Consider the following 15,795-nt stretch of genomic DNA (forward strand, 5'->3'; position numbering starts at 1 on the left):
GTGGTCATTGGGGGGTCAGTGTGGGGTCTGGAGGGTCATTGGGGGGCTTGGAGGGTCAGTGAGGGGTTGGGGGGGTCATTGAGGGGATTGGATGATCAGTGAGGGAGTCTGGAGAGTCATGGGGGGTCAGTTGGGGGTCTGGGTGGTCATTGGGGAGTCAGAGTGGGGTCTGGAGGGTCATTGGGGGGTCAGTGGAGGGTCCTTGGTTGTGTCTGGGGGGGTCATTGGTGGGCTTGGGGGGTCTTGGGGGGGTCTGGGGGGTAATTCTGTAGGGCTGGAGAGATACAGGGTGAGTTGGGGGTACTGTGAAAGGTTTGGGGGGAACTGGGGGGTTCGAGCCAGTTTGGGGGGGTCTGTGGTGGGGTCTAGGGGATTGGGGCAGGGTTTGGTGGGTCAGTGGGAGGGTCTGGGGGATTGGGGCAGGGTTTGGGGCATCAGCTGAGGCATTTGGGGGCTAAAGGGGGGGTTGGGGGAGTCACTGAGTGAGTCTGGAGGGGGGTTGGGGGGTGTAGGTGGCAAATGGGGGGCTGGGGGGGCACAAGGATGGGCACGAGGGGGTCATGGGGCAGCACTTACTGGTGTCACGGAAGCTCCCTGGGGACAGAAGCAGCACTTAAGGGGGGGTCCTGACCCACTCTGGACCCCCCCAATTCCCTCCCAATCTGCCCCAATTCCCCATCATCCCCCATCACCCCAAAGGTGGGACATTTGGGGACATTGGGGGGAATTGGGGGCTGTGTGGGGTCAGGACCCCTCTGTCCTTCTCTGTGGGGTTGTGGGGGAGTTTTGGGGGGTCCAGAAGGTGGGGGGCAGTTTTGGGGAGCAGGAAAATCCTCCCCATTACTACCCAGGGGCTGAAATTGTGAGGGGTGCAGCAGCCGGGACCCCCCGAACCCGCCGTTCCTCCGTGGGGGCAGGGGCTGTGGGGGGATTTTGGGGGATCCAGGGGGCGTGGGGGAATTTTGTGGGACCAGCTGCCCCCCCCGGGGGCTGAAAGTGGGGTGTTCAGGGTGGGAGCACTCGGGACCCCCTAAACCCCCCCCGAACCCACCCGGGGGGTGCTGAGGGAAGAAGGATTTTGGGGAGGGTCCCGGGGGGTCCTGAGTGTTTGAGGGCAGTTTGGGGGGGGTCGTGCCCCCCCAGACCCACCTGGGGCAGTGAAGGCTGGGGGTGAGGCGGGGGTGAAGCCCCCCCCCTCGGCCAGAAGGGTGTTGTAGGGGCTCGACCCCCCCCGCGGCGGCAGCACCGGGTTGGGCAGGAGGTGCGACCCTGCGGAGAGGGGGAGGGGTCACACACGGGGGGCTGGAGGGGGGCTGGGGGTCCCAAGAATGTCCTGGAAGGGTCTGAGTGGAGTCTTTCGGGACCCCAGGACCTGTGGGGGATCAGAGGGGTCCCAGGGGATCTGGAGGGGTCCCAAAGGCATCCCAGAGGGGCGTGGGGGGGTCTCAGGGGTCTGAGGTGGATCTGAGGCATCTCAGGGGCCCTGGGTGGTCCCTGGGGGTCTGAGGCAGCCCAGAGGGATCTTTGGGGTCTCTGGGGGTTTCTGGGGAGGGGTCTAACCACTGTTCAGGGTGGAGGAAGGTCTCTGGGGTCTCTGGGAGTCTCTGGGGAGGGGTCTCACTCAATTCAGGGTGGAGGATGGTCTCTGGGGTCTCTGGGGAGGGGTCTCACTCAATTCAGGGTGGAGGATGGTCTCTGGGGTCTCTGGGGAGGGGTCTCACTCAATTCAGGGTGGAGGATGGTCTCTGGGGTCTCTGGGGGTCTCTGGGGAGGGGTTTCACCTCTGTTCAGGGTGGAGGGTGGCCTCTGGGGTCTCTGGGGTCTCTGGGAGGGGTCTCACCTCCATTCAGGGTAGGGAGGGGTTCTGAGGTGTTTTTTGGGGGTCTCACCTCGGTTCAAGGTTGGGGTGCTGTTCAGGTCCCCCCCCATAAAACTGGACTCCGTCTGTTTCCGGACCGTGTCATTCCACATCCTCCGGATCCGGCTCTGGGGGCACAACGATGGGGCTGGGACCCCCAGAACCCCCCCAAAACCCACCCCAGAACCCCCTAGACACCCTGAAATACCCCTGAGGTGTCCCCACCTCCAACACCCACAGCCTGGTGGGGTCTGAGGGAGGTTTTGGGGTAACACAGGGTGATCTTGGGGTGCCACAGGGAGATTTGGGGGGTCTGGAGGGGGCACACCTGCATCTGGGGAATGGTCTGGGTCTCTCATGGGGGATTTGAGGGTGCCATGGGGAGGATCTTGGGTGTGGAGTGGGTTTGGGGGCTTTGGGCTTTTTTGGGGTGAGGGGTCTTTTGGGGGGGTTGGGGGTCCTAACCTGGGTGCTGCTGTAGTGCTGGGCATGAGTTTGGGGGGTTATTTGGGGGACTGTGGGGGGTCAGGGGGCCCTGAGATGTGTGTGGGACTGACAGGCAGGACTAGAGTGATTGACAGGTGGCCTCTGTGATTGACAGGCAGGAATAAAAGTGATTGACAGGCAGGATCAGCCCCTAAGAGTGACTGACAGGCCCCGAGAGTGATGAGGGAAGTGTGGCAGCCCCAGGATTTAAGCTGAGAAAAGGTGCAGGGAAAAGTGGTGGGAAAAGTGTTTAAAGCCTGAGGGGAAGAGGGATGGGAAATGTGAGGGGAAAATGGGGGGGAAATATGAGGGGGGGAAAGGGAAATATGAGGGGAAAACAGTGGGAAGTGTGAGGGGAAATGGGCAGAAAATGTGAGGGGGAAAAGTGTTGCAAACCTGAGGGGAAAAAAGGGTGGGAAAGGTAAGAGAAAAAATGGCAGGAAAGGTGAGGGGAGAAAAAGGTGGGAAAAGTGAGAGAAAAAAGTGATGGGAAATGTGAGGGGGAAAGGGTGTGAAGCACGAGGGGAAAAGGGTTGCAAACCTGAGGGGAGAAAAAGGTGGAAAAAGTGAGTGGGAAAAGGGTGGAAAATGTGAGGGGGAAAGGGCAGGAAATGTGAAGGGAAAAAAGGCAGGAAAAGTGAGAGGGAAAAAGAAAGGAAATGTGAGGGGGAAAGGGCAGGAAAAGTGAGAGGGAAAAAGAAAGGAAACATGAGGCGGAAAGGGGTGGAAAACATGAAGGGAAAAGGGTGGTAAACCTGAGGGGACAAAGGGTGGGAAAGGTAAGAGAAAAAATGGCAGGAAATGTGAGGGGAAAAAATGGAAAAAGTGAGTGGGAAAAGGGTGGAAAACGTGAGGGGGAAAGGGCAGAAAATGTGAGGGGAAAAAGGTGGGAAAAGGGCGGGAAATGGGAACAAGAGAAGGAAATGTGTGGTGAAAAAGGCGGGAAATGTGAGGTGAAAAAGGCGGGAAATGTGAGGGGGAAAAGGGTAGGAATTTTGAGGGCAAAAAGGGTGGGAAATGTGAGGGCAAAATGGTGGCAAACCTGAGGTGGAAAAGTGTAGGAAATGTGAGACAAGGAAAGGTGGGAAATGTGAGGGGAAAGAGCTGGAATTGTGAGGGAAAGACATTGGGAAAATGAAATAGAGAAGGGAGGGAAAGGTGAGAAGAGTTGGAAATGAAAGCGCAAATATTAAAAAAGGGCGGGAAATGTGAAGAGAAAAAAGGGTGGAAAAGGAAAGAAAAAGCACAGGAAAAGAAAAAACAGAAAGGGTGGGAAATATGAGCAAAAAAAAAAAAGCAGAAAAACTGAAAGAAATCGGAATTGGAAATCCCATAAACCCTCCCCAGAGACCTTTCCCAGTCCCAAATGGGGTCTCTGGGTGGGTGTCCATAGGATTGTCCCTGGGATTTGGGGTTTTTCAGAGCTATGGCCCCTATCTCTGTGAGAGATCCCTCAAAGACCCCCTGTCCTATCCGGGGGGATTTTTGGGGCTCCCCACCTGGATGCAGCTGTAGTACCAGGGGGATGTTTGGGGGGGGTTTCTTCTGTGGGTCAATGTGGTTTTTGGGGTCCCCACCTGGGTACCGCTGTAATACCTGGGCTGGGGTTTAGGGGGAGGTTTTTGGGATAGTTTTGGGGTGGTTTTGGGCTGGTTTGGGGCTGTTTTTGGGCTCCACACCTGGGTCCTGCTGTAGTACCAGGGGTGCAGTTTAGCGGGAGGTTTTTGGGGTAGTTTTGGGGTGGTTTTGGGCTGATTTGGGGTGATTTGGGGTGTTTTGGGGGTCCCCACCTGGGTGCCGCTGTAGTACAGGGGTTGGGGTTTACAGGGAGGTTTTTGGGGTGGTTTGGGGTGGTTTGGGGTGTTTTTGGGGTCCCCACCTGGGTGCCGCTGTAGTACCGGGGGTGGGCGCGGGCGGCCGAGGGTTTGAGGGCGCCCAGGGAGGTCCCGGGGGGGCCCCTGAGGCAACACCCCGAGTGCCGCAGGCACTTGCTGAGCTCCCGGTGCACCTGGAGAGCACACAGGGACACCAGTGACACCAGTCACACACCAGTAACACACCAGTCACACACCAGTAACACCCAGTAACACCAGTCACACACCAGTAACACCAGTCACACACCAGTGACACCAGTCACACACCAGTAACACCAGTCACACACCAGTAACACCCAGTAACACCAGTCACACACCAGTAACACCAGTCACACACCAGTGACACCAGTCACACACCAGTAACACCAGTCACACACCAGTAACACCCAGTAACACACCAGTAACACCAGTCACACATCAGTAACACCAGTCACACACCAGTAACACCCAGTAACACCAGTCACACACCAGTAACACCAGTCACACACCAGTGACACCAGTCACACATCAGTAACACCAGTCACACACCAGTAACACCCAGTAACACACCGGTAACACCAGTCACACACCAGTGACACCAGTCACACACCGGTAACACACCAGTAACACCAGTCACACGCCAGTAACACCAGTCACACACCAGTAACACCAGTCACACACCAGTAACACCCAGTAACACCAGTCACACTCCAGTAACACCAGTCACACACCGGTAACACCAGTCACACTCCAGTAACACCAGTCACACCCAGTAACACCAGTCACACACCAGTAACACAGCAGTAACACCAGTCACACCCAGTAACACCAGTCACACACCAGTAACACCAGTCACACACCAGTAACACACCAGTAACACCAGTAACACCCAGTAACACCAGTGACACCCAGTCACACACCAGTAACACACCAGTAACACACTAGTAACACCCAGTAACACACCAGTAACACCAGTGACACCCAGTCACACACCAGTAACACACCAGTAACACCAGTAACACACCAGTAACACACCAGTAACACACCAGTAACACCCAGTAACACACCAGTAACACACCAGTAACACCCAGTAACACACCAGTAACACCCCAGTAACACCCAGTAACACCCCAGTAACACCCCAGTAACACCCAGTAACACACCAGTAACACCCAGTAATACACCAGTAACACCAATGACACCAGTCACACACCAGTAATACCAGCCATACACCAATAACACCAGTAACACCAGTAACACACTGGTAACACACCGGTAACACCCAGTAACACTCCAGTAATACACCAGTAACACACCAGTAACACACCGGTAACACCCAGTAACACACCAGTAACACCCAGTAACACCCAGTAACACACCAGTAACACACCAGTAACACACCGGTAACACCCAGTAACACACCAGTAACACACCAGTAACACACCGGTAACACCCAGTCACACACCAGTAACACCCAGTAACATACCAATTCACACCAGTGACCCCCAGTAACACACCAGTAACACCCAGTAATACACCTGTAACACAACAGTAACAGACCAGTAACACACCAGTAACACCAGTCACACCCAGTCACACCAGTGACACCCAGTCACACACCAGTCACACACCAGTAACACACCAGTAACACCCAGTAACACAACAGTAACACCCAGTAACACAACAGTAACACACCCAGTAACACACCAGTAACACCAGTGATACCCAGTCACACACCAGTAACACACCAGTAACACCCAGTAACACAACAGTAACACACCAGTAACACACCAGTAACACCCAGTAATACACCTGTAACACAACAGTAACAGACCAGTAACACACCAGTAACACCAGTCACACCCAGTAACACCAGTGACACCCAGTCACACACCAGTCACATACCAGTAACACACCAGTAACACACCAGTAACACCCAGTAACACACCAGTAACACCCCAGTAACACCCAGTACCACCCAGTAACACACCTGTAACACACCAGTAACACCAGTGATACCCAGTCACACACCAGTAACACCCAGTAACATACCAATTCACACCAGTGACCCCCAGTAACACAGCAGTCACACCAGTAAAACACCAGTTCACTCCAGTAACCCCCAGTAACCTCCCAGCGCCCCCAGTCCCAGACACTTCCTGAGCTCCTGGTGCACCTCCGTGCCCACCAGTAACAACCAATAGCCCCCCCCTTACTGTCCCAGTGCCTCCCCAGTCCTTCCCAGTGCCCTCCCAGTGCCCTTGCTCATGATCTCTGGAGGTCCCACTCTCCCAGTTCCCCCCAGTCCTTCCCAGTGCCTTTCACTCATGCTCGATGAGGATCCCAGTCCCTCCCAGTACCCCCTACCCACAATCTCCATGTATCCCAGTGCATCCACCCCAGCACCTCCCAGTGCCTCCCCAGTCCCTCCCAGTGCCCCGCACACCTTCTTCTGGAGGGCGCAGTGGAAGAGGAAGATGAAGGTGCCCTGCAGGGCATTGCAGGCCGTGAACAGCGACGCCGTCAGCACGGACTCGCGGGTGACGAAGAGGAGCCCGAAGGCCCACGTGAGCCCCAGAAGCAGCAGCAGCGCGATGGCCCCCAGCGCCCACGACCTGCGGGGCACCCCGGTCAGCTGGGGGCACTGGGATGGACTGGGAGGGACTGGGGAACCCTGGGAGGGGAGTGGGGAGCGGTGGGACCCCCAGAGATCCTGAGTGAGTGAACTGGGAGGGACTGGGGAGCACTGGGAGGGGAGTGGGGAGCAGTGGGACCCCCAGAGATCCTGAGTGAGTGAACTGGGAGGGACTGGGGAGCACTGGGAGGGGAGTGGGGAGCAGTGGGACCCCCAGAGATCCCGAGTGAGGGGACTGGGAGGGCATTGAAGGGCATTGGAAGGTACTGGAAAGGGACTGGGAGCAACTAGGAGGGACTGGAGGGGACTGGGAGACACTGGGGGGGCACTGGGAGGGTGCTGGGAGGGACTGGAAGGCAGTGGGAGGCACTGGGGGGACACTGGGAGGGACTGGAAGGCAGTGGCAGGGCACTGAAGGTCACTGGGAAGGACTGGGAGGGTACTGGGACCACCAGCACCCACAGCCAGGGAGCTCTAGGGGAGTTGGGCCCCATTTTGGGGTCCCTCCCTGCCCTGTTTGGGGTCCTGTTTAGGATGCCCCCATTCAGGGGTCCCACTTGGGGTCCCCCTGTTTGGGATCTCGTTTGGGCCCCTCTGAACTCAGGGGTCTCATTTGGGGTCCCCCCATTTTTGGGTGCCCATAGGGGGTCCCATCTAGGGTCCCTCCCGTCTTTGCAGATCCTCCCAGTTTGGGGGTCCCATTTGGGGTCCATCCCTCCCTGTTTGGAACCTCCCTGAGTTCAGGGGTCCCATTTGGGGTCCATTCTCCCCCCCATTTGGAGTCCCCCCCAGTTTGGGGGTCCCGTTTGGGGTTTCTCTTTGGGGTTACGTTTGGGGTTCCTCCTGTGGGGTCCTGTTTGGGGTCCATCCCTCCCTGTTTGGAGTCCCCCCCAGTTTGGGGGTCCCGTTTGGGGTCCATCCCTCCCTGTTTGGAGTCCCCCCCCACTTTGGGGGTCCCGTTTGGGGTTTCCCTTTGGGGTCCCATGTGGAGTCCCCCACCTGATGCTGTCCAGGCGGCTGGAGTCGGGTTTGAGGGCAGCCGAGCTGCGCAGCATCTTGTGCAGGGTCACCAGCAGGAACACCAGCGTCACCTGCGGGACCCCAGGTGAGACACGGGGGACCCAGAGCCATGGGGGACCCCAGGTGAGACATGGGGGGGATCCACAGCCATGGGGGACCCCAGGTGAGACACGGGGGGACCCAGAGCCATGGGGGGACCCCAGAGAAACTGTGGGACCCACCCTGAGACAAAGGGGGGACCCCAGAGCCACGGGGGACCACCCAGAGCTACAGGGTACTCCAGGTGAGACATGGGGGGGACCATAGAGCCACGGTGGGACCCCAGACCCACTGCGGAACCTGCCCTGAGACCCAGGGCGATCCCAGAGCCAGGGGGGACTCCAGACCCATTGTGGGACCTGCCCCGAGACATGGCAACACCCCAGAGCCACGGGGGGGCCCCCAGACCCATTGTGGGACCCCACAGCTCCCCCATGGCGTGATCCCCACACCCCTGGGGTTGCCCCTGCCCCCAGATGAGGATGAGGATGAGGAAGGCCCATCCCCAGACCCCCCCGACCCCTGAGGCCCCCCCAAGCCCTCTCAGGCCCCCATTTGAGGATGAGGAAGGTCCATCCCCAGACCCCCCTCAAGCCCCCCGAGCCCCCCATCCCCCCATCTGAGCATGACAAAGGTTCATCTCTGGTCCCCCAGCCCCCCCTTACGAGGATGACAAAGGCCACGGGCCCGATGAAGCTCCAGATGAAATAATTGTCCACCCGCAGCCAGCACCTGCCAGGGGCGGGGCGTCATCGGGACACGCCCACCACATGAGGACATGTCCCCCCACCAGGTGAGACCACACCCCATGGATCAGACCCCACCCCCACTGACAAAGCCCCTCCCCCAGAGCCCCCATCCACACCTGGTGAGTCCTGCAGCAGCACCTGTGGCCCTACCCTGCTTCAAGCCACTCCCCCTGATTCAGGCCATGCCCCCAGCCCATCTGTCCATACCTGTCACTCCCAATGGGGAAGTCCTGCTCCCAGTCCGAGCCACACCCCCTAAATCAGGCCACGCCTCCAGCCCTTCCATTCACACCTGGCCACTCCCAATGGGGGAAGCCCCAGCTCCACCCTGGCCCCACCCAGCCCTACCCGGGCCCCACCCTGGCCACAACCCAGCCATGTCCTGACCCCACCCACCCAGCCCCACACGGGCCCCACCCTGGCCCCACCCCAGCCATGTCCTGGCCCCACCCAGCCCCACCTCGGCCAAACCCCTGCCACACCCCAGCCATGTCCTGGCCCCTCACAGCCCAACCCCAGCCCTGCCCTGGCCACACCCCAGCCATGTCCTGGCCCCTCACAGCCCAACCCCGGCCCCGCCCTGGCCACACCCCAGCCATGTCCTGGCCCCTCACAGCCCAACCCCGGCCCCACCCTGGCCACACCCCAGCCATGTCCTGGCCCCACCCAGCCCCACCCCAGTCCCGCCCTGGTCACACTCCAGCCATGTCCTGGCCCCACCCACCCAGCCCCACCCCGGCCCCACCCTGACCACACCTGAGCCATGTCCTGGCCCCTCACAGCCCAACCCCGGCCCCACCCTGGCCACACCCCAGCCATGTCCTGGCCCCTCACAGCTTAACCCCAGCCCCGCCCTGACCACACCCCAGCCATGTCCTGGCCCCTCACAGCCCAACTCCGGCCCCACCCTGGCCACATCCCAGCCATGTCCTGGCCCCACCCAGCCCCACCCTGGCCCTACCCTGGCCACACCCCAGCCATGTCCTGGCCCCATCCTGGCCACACCCCAGCCATGTCCTGGCCCCTCACAGCCCAACCCCGGCCCCACCCTGGCCACACCCAAGCCATGTCCTGGCCCCACCCCTGCCTCGCCCTGGCCCCACCCCGGCCCCACCCTGGCCACACCCCAGCCCCACCCCGCCGCGCCGCTCACGCCTGGTCGGTGCCGTAGCTGCGGTGGTCCACGGCGGCTGCCACAGCCACCACGACGGCGGGGAAGAAGTAACCCCCCGCGTAGTAGTACTTGCGGCGGGCGGGGTCGCTGTCGAACACCTCGAGCAGCAGCAGGTACAGGTGAACCCCCTCCAGGCACAGCCACGAGAACGACGCCAGGAAGAAATAGTGCAGCAGCACGGCAAAGATGGGACAGGCCACCTGCAGGGATGGGGACATGTGGGGACAGCGTGGGGACAGGGAATGCCCAAAGGTGGGACAGGCCACCTTTGGGAATGGGGACATGTGGGGACAGCGTGGGGACAGGGAATGCCCGAAGGTGGGATAGGAGCAGGGACTGCCCAAAGGTGGGACAGGCCACCTTTGGGAATGGGGACATGTAGGGACAGCGTGGGGACAGGGAATGCCCGAAGGTGGGACAGGAGCAGGGACTGCCCAAAGGTGGGACAGGCCACCTGCGGGGATGGGGACATGTGGGGACAGCGTGGGGACAGGGAATGCCCAAAAATGGGACAGGCACAGGAACTGCCCAAAAATGGGACAGGGACAGGGACAGGGAGCACCCAAAGATGGGACAGGGCACCTGTGGGGATGGGGACACTGTGGGGACAGGGACAGCGGGGACCACCCAAAGATAGGACAAGTCACCTGCAGTGACAGTGGATGAGGGACAGGGACAGGGACAGGGACAGGGACAGCCAGAGGGGTGCTATGGGTGGTCCCTCAGGAGTCCCAGATGTGCCATGGGGTGTCCTGTGATGTCCCCGCTGTGTCATAGGTGGTCCCTTGGGGATCTCAGGTGTCACAGGGGTGCAAAGAGACATTACGGGGGTCTCAGAGCTGTTCTGGGATGTCCCAGGTGTGCCATGGGCAGCCCCAGGGGTGCTGTGAGGGTCCCGTGGTGCCACAGGTGGTCCCTTGGGAGTCTCAGAGGTGTCCTGGGCAGTCCCAGGTGTGCCATGAAGGGTCCCAATTGTGCCACAGGATGTCCCTCAGGGGTCCCAGGTGTGCCACGGGGTGTCCCTCAGGGATCCCAGGTGTGCCACGGGGTGTCCCTCAGGGATCCCAGGTGTGCCATGGGGTGTCCCTCAGGGGTTTCTTTATTCATGGGCTGTCCCTAGGGAACCCCAGGTGTGCCAGGCATTGTTCCTCAGGGGTCCCATGTGTGCCATGAGGGGTCCCAGCATGCCATGGGCTGTCCCCCCAGAGCCCCAGGTGTGCCACGGGGTGCCCCAGGTGTGCCAGCCCCACCTGGTACTGCGTCTTGTCGATGCCCACGAGGAAGAGCAGCTCGGCCAGGAAGAGGCTGATGCAGAGGTTCTTGTGGATGGTGGTGCGCTCCGAGGGCAGCCCCCGCAGGCAGCAGAAGGCCGAGATGGACAGGCCCAGGCACAGCAGGGCCACCAGGATCCCCGCCCAGGTGATCACCGACAGCAGCACCTCGTTCAGCCGCCCAGGGAACTGCGGGAAATTGGGGGAAATGGGAATTCCGGGGGAATCTGGGGTCACGGGACCCAGTTATGGTCATGGGCAGGGACAGTGACCACCAGGAGGGGACAGTGACCATCAGGATCCCCGCCCAGGTGATCACCGACAGCAGCACCTCGTTCAGCCGCCCAGGGAACTGCGGGAAATTGGGGGAAATGGGAATTCCGGGGGAATTTGGGGTCACGGGACCCAGTCGTGGGCAGGGACAGTGACCACCAGAGGGGACATGGGCCATCAGGATGGGACAGGGGCCACCAGGATGGGACAGGGGCCACCAGGATACCCCGCTCAGGTGATCACTGACAGCAGCACCTCATTCAGCCACCCCGGGAACAGGGGAAAACTGGGAATTCTGGGCATTTAGGGAATGTTTGGGGTCATCTGGATCCATGGTCAGGGACAGGGACCACCAGGATGGGACAGTGGCCACCAGGATCTCTGCCCAGGTGATCACTGACAGCAGCACCTGAATGAGGGCTCAGCTGCTCTAGGAATTGGGAAAATGGAAAAATGGAATTTTAGGGAGGAATGAGGGATTTGGGTGGGGGTTGGGGCTGAGCCAAGGTCAAGGGGAGGGACAGGGGCCACCAGGAGGGGAGAGAGGCCACGAAGATCCCCAGCCAGGTGATCCCAGGTGTGTCACAGCTATCTCAGGTGTGCCCAGGTATGTCCCAGGTGTGTCACGGTCTGTGTCTGGGCCATCATCAGGGGGAAGTTGGTCAGGTGTCACGGGGTGTGTGCATCACATATCCCAGGTGTGCCCAGCCATGTGCAGGTGTGCCCAGCTGTGCCCAGGTGCGCTCACGCTCTAGCTCCATGCCATCAGCAGGGTGAAGTTGGTCAGGTGTCACTGGGTGTATGGGTGTGTGCCATGGGCTGTGTCCCAGCCATGCCCAGGTGTGTGTCCAGGTGTACTCAGGTGTGTCACTCACGCTCTGGCTACATGTGATCAGCAGGGCAAAGTTGGTCAGGTGGATGCAGGGGGGTGTGTGTGTGTGTGCCTAGGTGTGCCACTCATGCTCTGGCTCCGTGCCATCAGCAGGGTGAAGTTGGTCAGGTGGCTGCAGGTGCACGAGCTGTGGGTGTGTGTGTGCCCAGGTGTGCCCAGGTGTGTGTCCCAGGCGTGCCCAGGTGTGCTCAGGTGTGTGCCCAGGTGTGCCCAGGTGTGCCACTCACACTCTGGCTCTCTGCCATCAGCAGGGCGAAGTTGGTCAGGTGGCTGCAGGTGCATGAGCTGTGGGTGTGTGTGTGCCCAGGTGTGCCCAGGTGTGTGCCCAGGTGTGCCCAGGTGTGCCACTCACGCTCTGGCTCCGTGCCATCAGCAGGGCGAAGTTGGTCAGGTGGCTGCAGGTGCATGAGCTGTGGGTGTGTGTGTGCCCAGGTGTGCCCAGTTGTGTGTCCCAGGCGTGCCTAGACATGCTCAGGTGTGTGCCCAGGTGTGCCACTCACGCTCTGGCTCCATGCCTTCAGCAGGGCGAAGTTGGTCAGGTGGCTGCAGGCGCACGAGCTGTGGGTGTGTGTGTGCCCAGGTGTGCCCAGGTGTGCCCAGGTGTGTGTCCCAGGTGTGCCTAGACATGCTCAGGTGTGTGCCCAGATGTGCTCAGGTGTGCCACTCACGCTCTGGCTCCGTGCCATCAGCAGGGCGAAGTTGGTCAGGTGGCTGCAGGCGCACGAGCTGTGGGTGTGTGTGTGCCCAGGTGTGCCCAGGTGTGTGCCCAGGTGTGCCCAGGTGTGCCACTCACGCTCTGGCTCCGTGCCATCAGCAGGGCGAAGTTGGTCAGGTGGCTGCAGGCGCACGAGCTGTGGGTGCCGTTGGAGCGCAGCAGGCGGCAGCCCTGGCTCGACCAGTGCCCGGCCATGGAGCGCTCCGAGTAGTTCCAGAAGGAGCAGTTGGCCCCAAAGTGGTTCTTGGTCTGGGAAAGGGGGGAAATAGGGAAAAAAATGGGGGAAATGGGGTGCCAGAGGGTCCCGAGGACAGGGAGAGGGGCCCAATCCCAGTAATTCCTGAATTCCAAGAACCCAAAGTGGTTCTTGATCTGGGAAATCGGGGGGAATTGGAGAAATGGGGGTCCCAAAGAGAAGTGGGGGAGTGGTGCAATCCCCATAATTCCAGAAGGAGAAGTTGGCTCCAAAGTGGTTCCTGGTCTGGGACAGAGGGAAATGGGGAAAAATGGGGGAAAAGGGGGAAATGGGGAGAAAATGGGGGTCCCAGGGTGTCGCAAAAAGAGGGAGAGGGGACCAATCCCAGTAACTGCAGGAGAAGTTGGCCCCAAAGTGGTTCTTGGTCTGGGGGTCTGGGTGGGGAATGAGGAGGGGTCCTGGGAGGTTTGGGGGCCTCTGGGTGTGGGTTCGGAGGTCTTGGTGGGATTCTGGGGGTCCCAGGTAGTTCCCAGGTGCTGGGTGGGTTTTGGGGTGTCCAGGGAAGGTTCCCAGGTCCTGGGTGTGTTGTGAGGGGTCTGGGTGGGTTTTGGGGGTCGCACCTCCAGGTGGGGCAGGGTGAAGACCACAGGGTCCCGCAGGAAGACCCTGCTGGACTCTTTGTTGATGGAGGCGGCGATGACCTGGGAGTTGACCACGAGCTGGGGGGCGCGGGGCCCCCCGTCCCCCCCCAGGCGCACGGTGGCGTTCTCGGTGGGCAGGAACAGTCCCAGGTTGTTGTACAGGATGAAGACAACCTTCACCACCCCTGGGGAGACAGAGGGTGAGAGACAACCGAAAAACACCCTCAAAAACACTCTAAAAACACCCCCCAAACACCCCAAAGACACCCCAAAGACACCCCAAAAACACACCAAAAAACACACAAAAAACACCCACACCCCCCTTCCCCACCCCCGAGGGAGCTGCAGGTCAGAGACCCCCCCTGACCATTCCAGCTGCTCTGAGGGTGCCCCCCATTCCCCCAGGACCCCCAAAACCACCCCAAAATCCCCCAACCCCCCCCCAGGCCCCCAAGTGTGTCCCTCCCCCATTCCTGCTGCTCTGTTTGGGGGTGCCCTGGGTGCCCCAAACCCCCCCAAGCCCACCATTCCCCCAGGACCCCCCCAGACCCCCAAATGTGGCCCCCCCCTCACCATTCCTGCTGTTCTGTTTGGGGGTGCTCTGGGAGCCCCAAAATCCCCCAGATGCCCCAAGCCCCCCAGGACCCCCTCGGACCCCCAGATTTGCCCCCTCCTCACCGTTCCTGCTGTTCTGTTTGAGGGTGCTGGCCGAGAGCTGGATGGAGCCGTCACCCCCCAGCTCCTGCGGGAACACGAGCTCCTGGAGGGGCCCCTCGGTGTTGAGCACCGACACCTCCAGCACTGGGGAAAACAGGGGAAAAACAGGGAAAATATGGAAAAAAACCCGTAGAAAATATGGGGAAAAACCCATGGAAAATATGGAAAAAAACCCAATGAAAATATGGAAAAAGCCCCATGGAAAATATGGGGAAAACCCCATCGAAAATATGGAAAAAAACCCATGGAAAATATGGAAAAAGCCCCATCGAAAATATGGAAAAAAACCCATGAAAAATATGGGAAAAAACCCATGGAAAATATGGAGAAAAAACCCATGAAAAATATGGAAAAAACCCCATGGAAAGTATGGGAAAAAACCCGTGGAAAATATGGAAAAAAACCCATGGAAAATACGTAAGAAAACCCATGGAAAATATGGAAAAAACGCATGGAAAACATAAGCTCCTGGAAGGGCCCCTTGGTGTTGAGCACCGACACCTCCAGCATTGGGAAAAACAGGGAAAAAACAGGGAAAATATGGAAAAAAACCCAGGGAAAATATGGAAAGAACATGGAAAAATGATGGAAAATATGGAAAAAACATGGAAAACCACAGAAAACATGAGCTCCTGGAGGGGCCCTTTGGTGTTGACCAACAACTCCAGCACTGCCAAAAACAGGGAAAAAACATGGAAGATATGGAAAGAACGTGGAAAATATGGAAAAAACCTGGAAAATATGGGGAAAAAACCATGGAAAATATGGAAAAAGCACAGAAAAACGTAAAAAAACACAGAAAACATGAGCTCCTGGATGGGACCCTCGGTGTTGAGCACAGACAGCTCCAGAACTGCCAAAAACAGGGAAAAAAACATGGAAAATATGGAAAAAAACCCATGGAAAATATGGGAAATATGCAAAAATATGCAAAACAGCCTCTCCTGGAGCAGCTCCTCAGTGTTCAGCACTGACACCTCCAGAACAGCCAGAAACAGGGGAAAACACAGAAAATATGGAAAAATGTGGAAAAAACATGGAAAACACGAGCTCCTGGAGGGCACCCTCAGTGCTGAGCACCGACAGCTCCGGAACTGGGGGAAAACAGGGAAAACAACATGGAAAACATGGAAAAAAACCCCATGGAAAACATGGAAAAACACAGAAAAAAGCAGTTCCCGGAGTGGCCCCTTGGTGTTGAGCACCAACACCTCCAAAACTGGGGGAAAACAGGGAGAAACCATGGAAAACATGGAAAAACCATGGAAAATATGGG

The 15,795-nt window shown here is 58.9% G+C and overlaps 1 protein-coding gene across 1 annotated transcript in view; it reads right to left on the minus strand.

Annotated features, from left to right (window-relative positions):
• Positions 1-15,795, minus strand: part of LOC132340877 (adhesion G protein-coupled receptor L1-like) — a 45,553-nt gene that overhangs the window by 1,387 nt on the left and 28,371 nt on the right. Inside the window, exons 12-23 of the mRNA XM_059872042.1 lie at positions 14,481-14,603; positions 13,782-13,987; positions 13,044-13,214; positions 11,065-11,274; positions 9,794-10,014; positions 8,557-8,623; positions 7,832-7,923; positions 6,644-6,812; positions 4,224-4,352; positions 1,890-1,986; positions 1,150-1,269; positions 577-594 (exon numbers count right to left, since the gene is read on the minus strand). Of these exons, the coding sequence (XP_059728025.1) occupies positions 577-594; positions 1,150-1,269; positions 1,890-1,986; positions 4,224-4,352; positions 6,644-6,812; positions 7,832-7,923; positions 8,557-8,623; positions 9,794-10,014; positions 11,065-11,274; positions 13,044-13,214; positions 13,782-13,987; positions 14,481-14,603 (1,623 nt within the window). The remainder of the gene's footprint in view (positions 1-576; positions 595-1,149; positions 1,270-1,889; positions 1,987-4,223; positions 4,353-6,643; positions 6,813-7,831; positions 7,924-8,556; positions 8,624-9,793; positions 10,015-11,064; positions 11,275-13,043; positions 13,215-13,781; positions 13,988-14,480; positions 14,604-15,795) is intronic.

This window comes from Haemorhous mexicanus, chromosome 34, assembly GCF_027477595.1.
Source record: "Haemorhous mexicanus isolate bHaeMex1 chromosome 34, bHaeMex1.pri, whole genome shotgun sequence".
Taxonomy (NCBI): Eukaryota; Metazoa; Chordata; class Aves; order Passeriformes; family Fringillidae; genus Haemorhous; species Haemorhous mexicanus.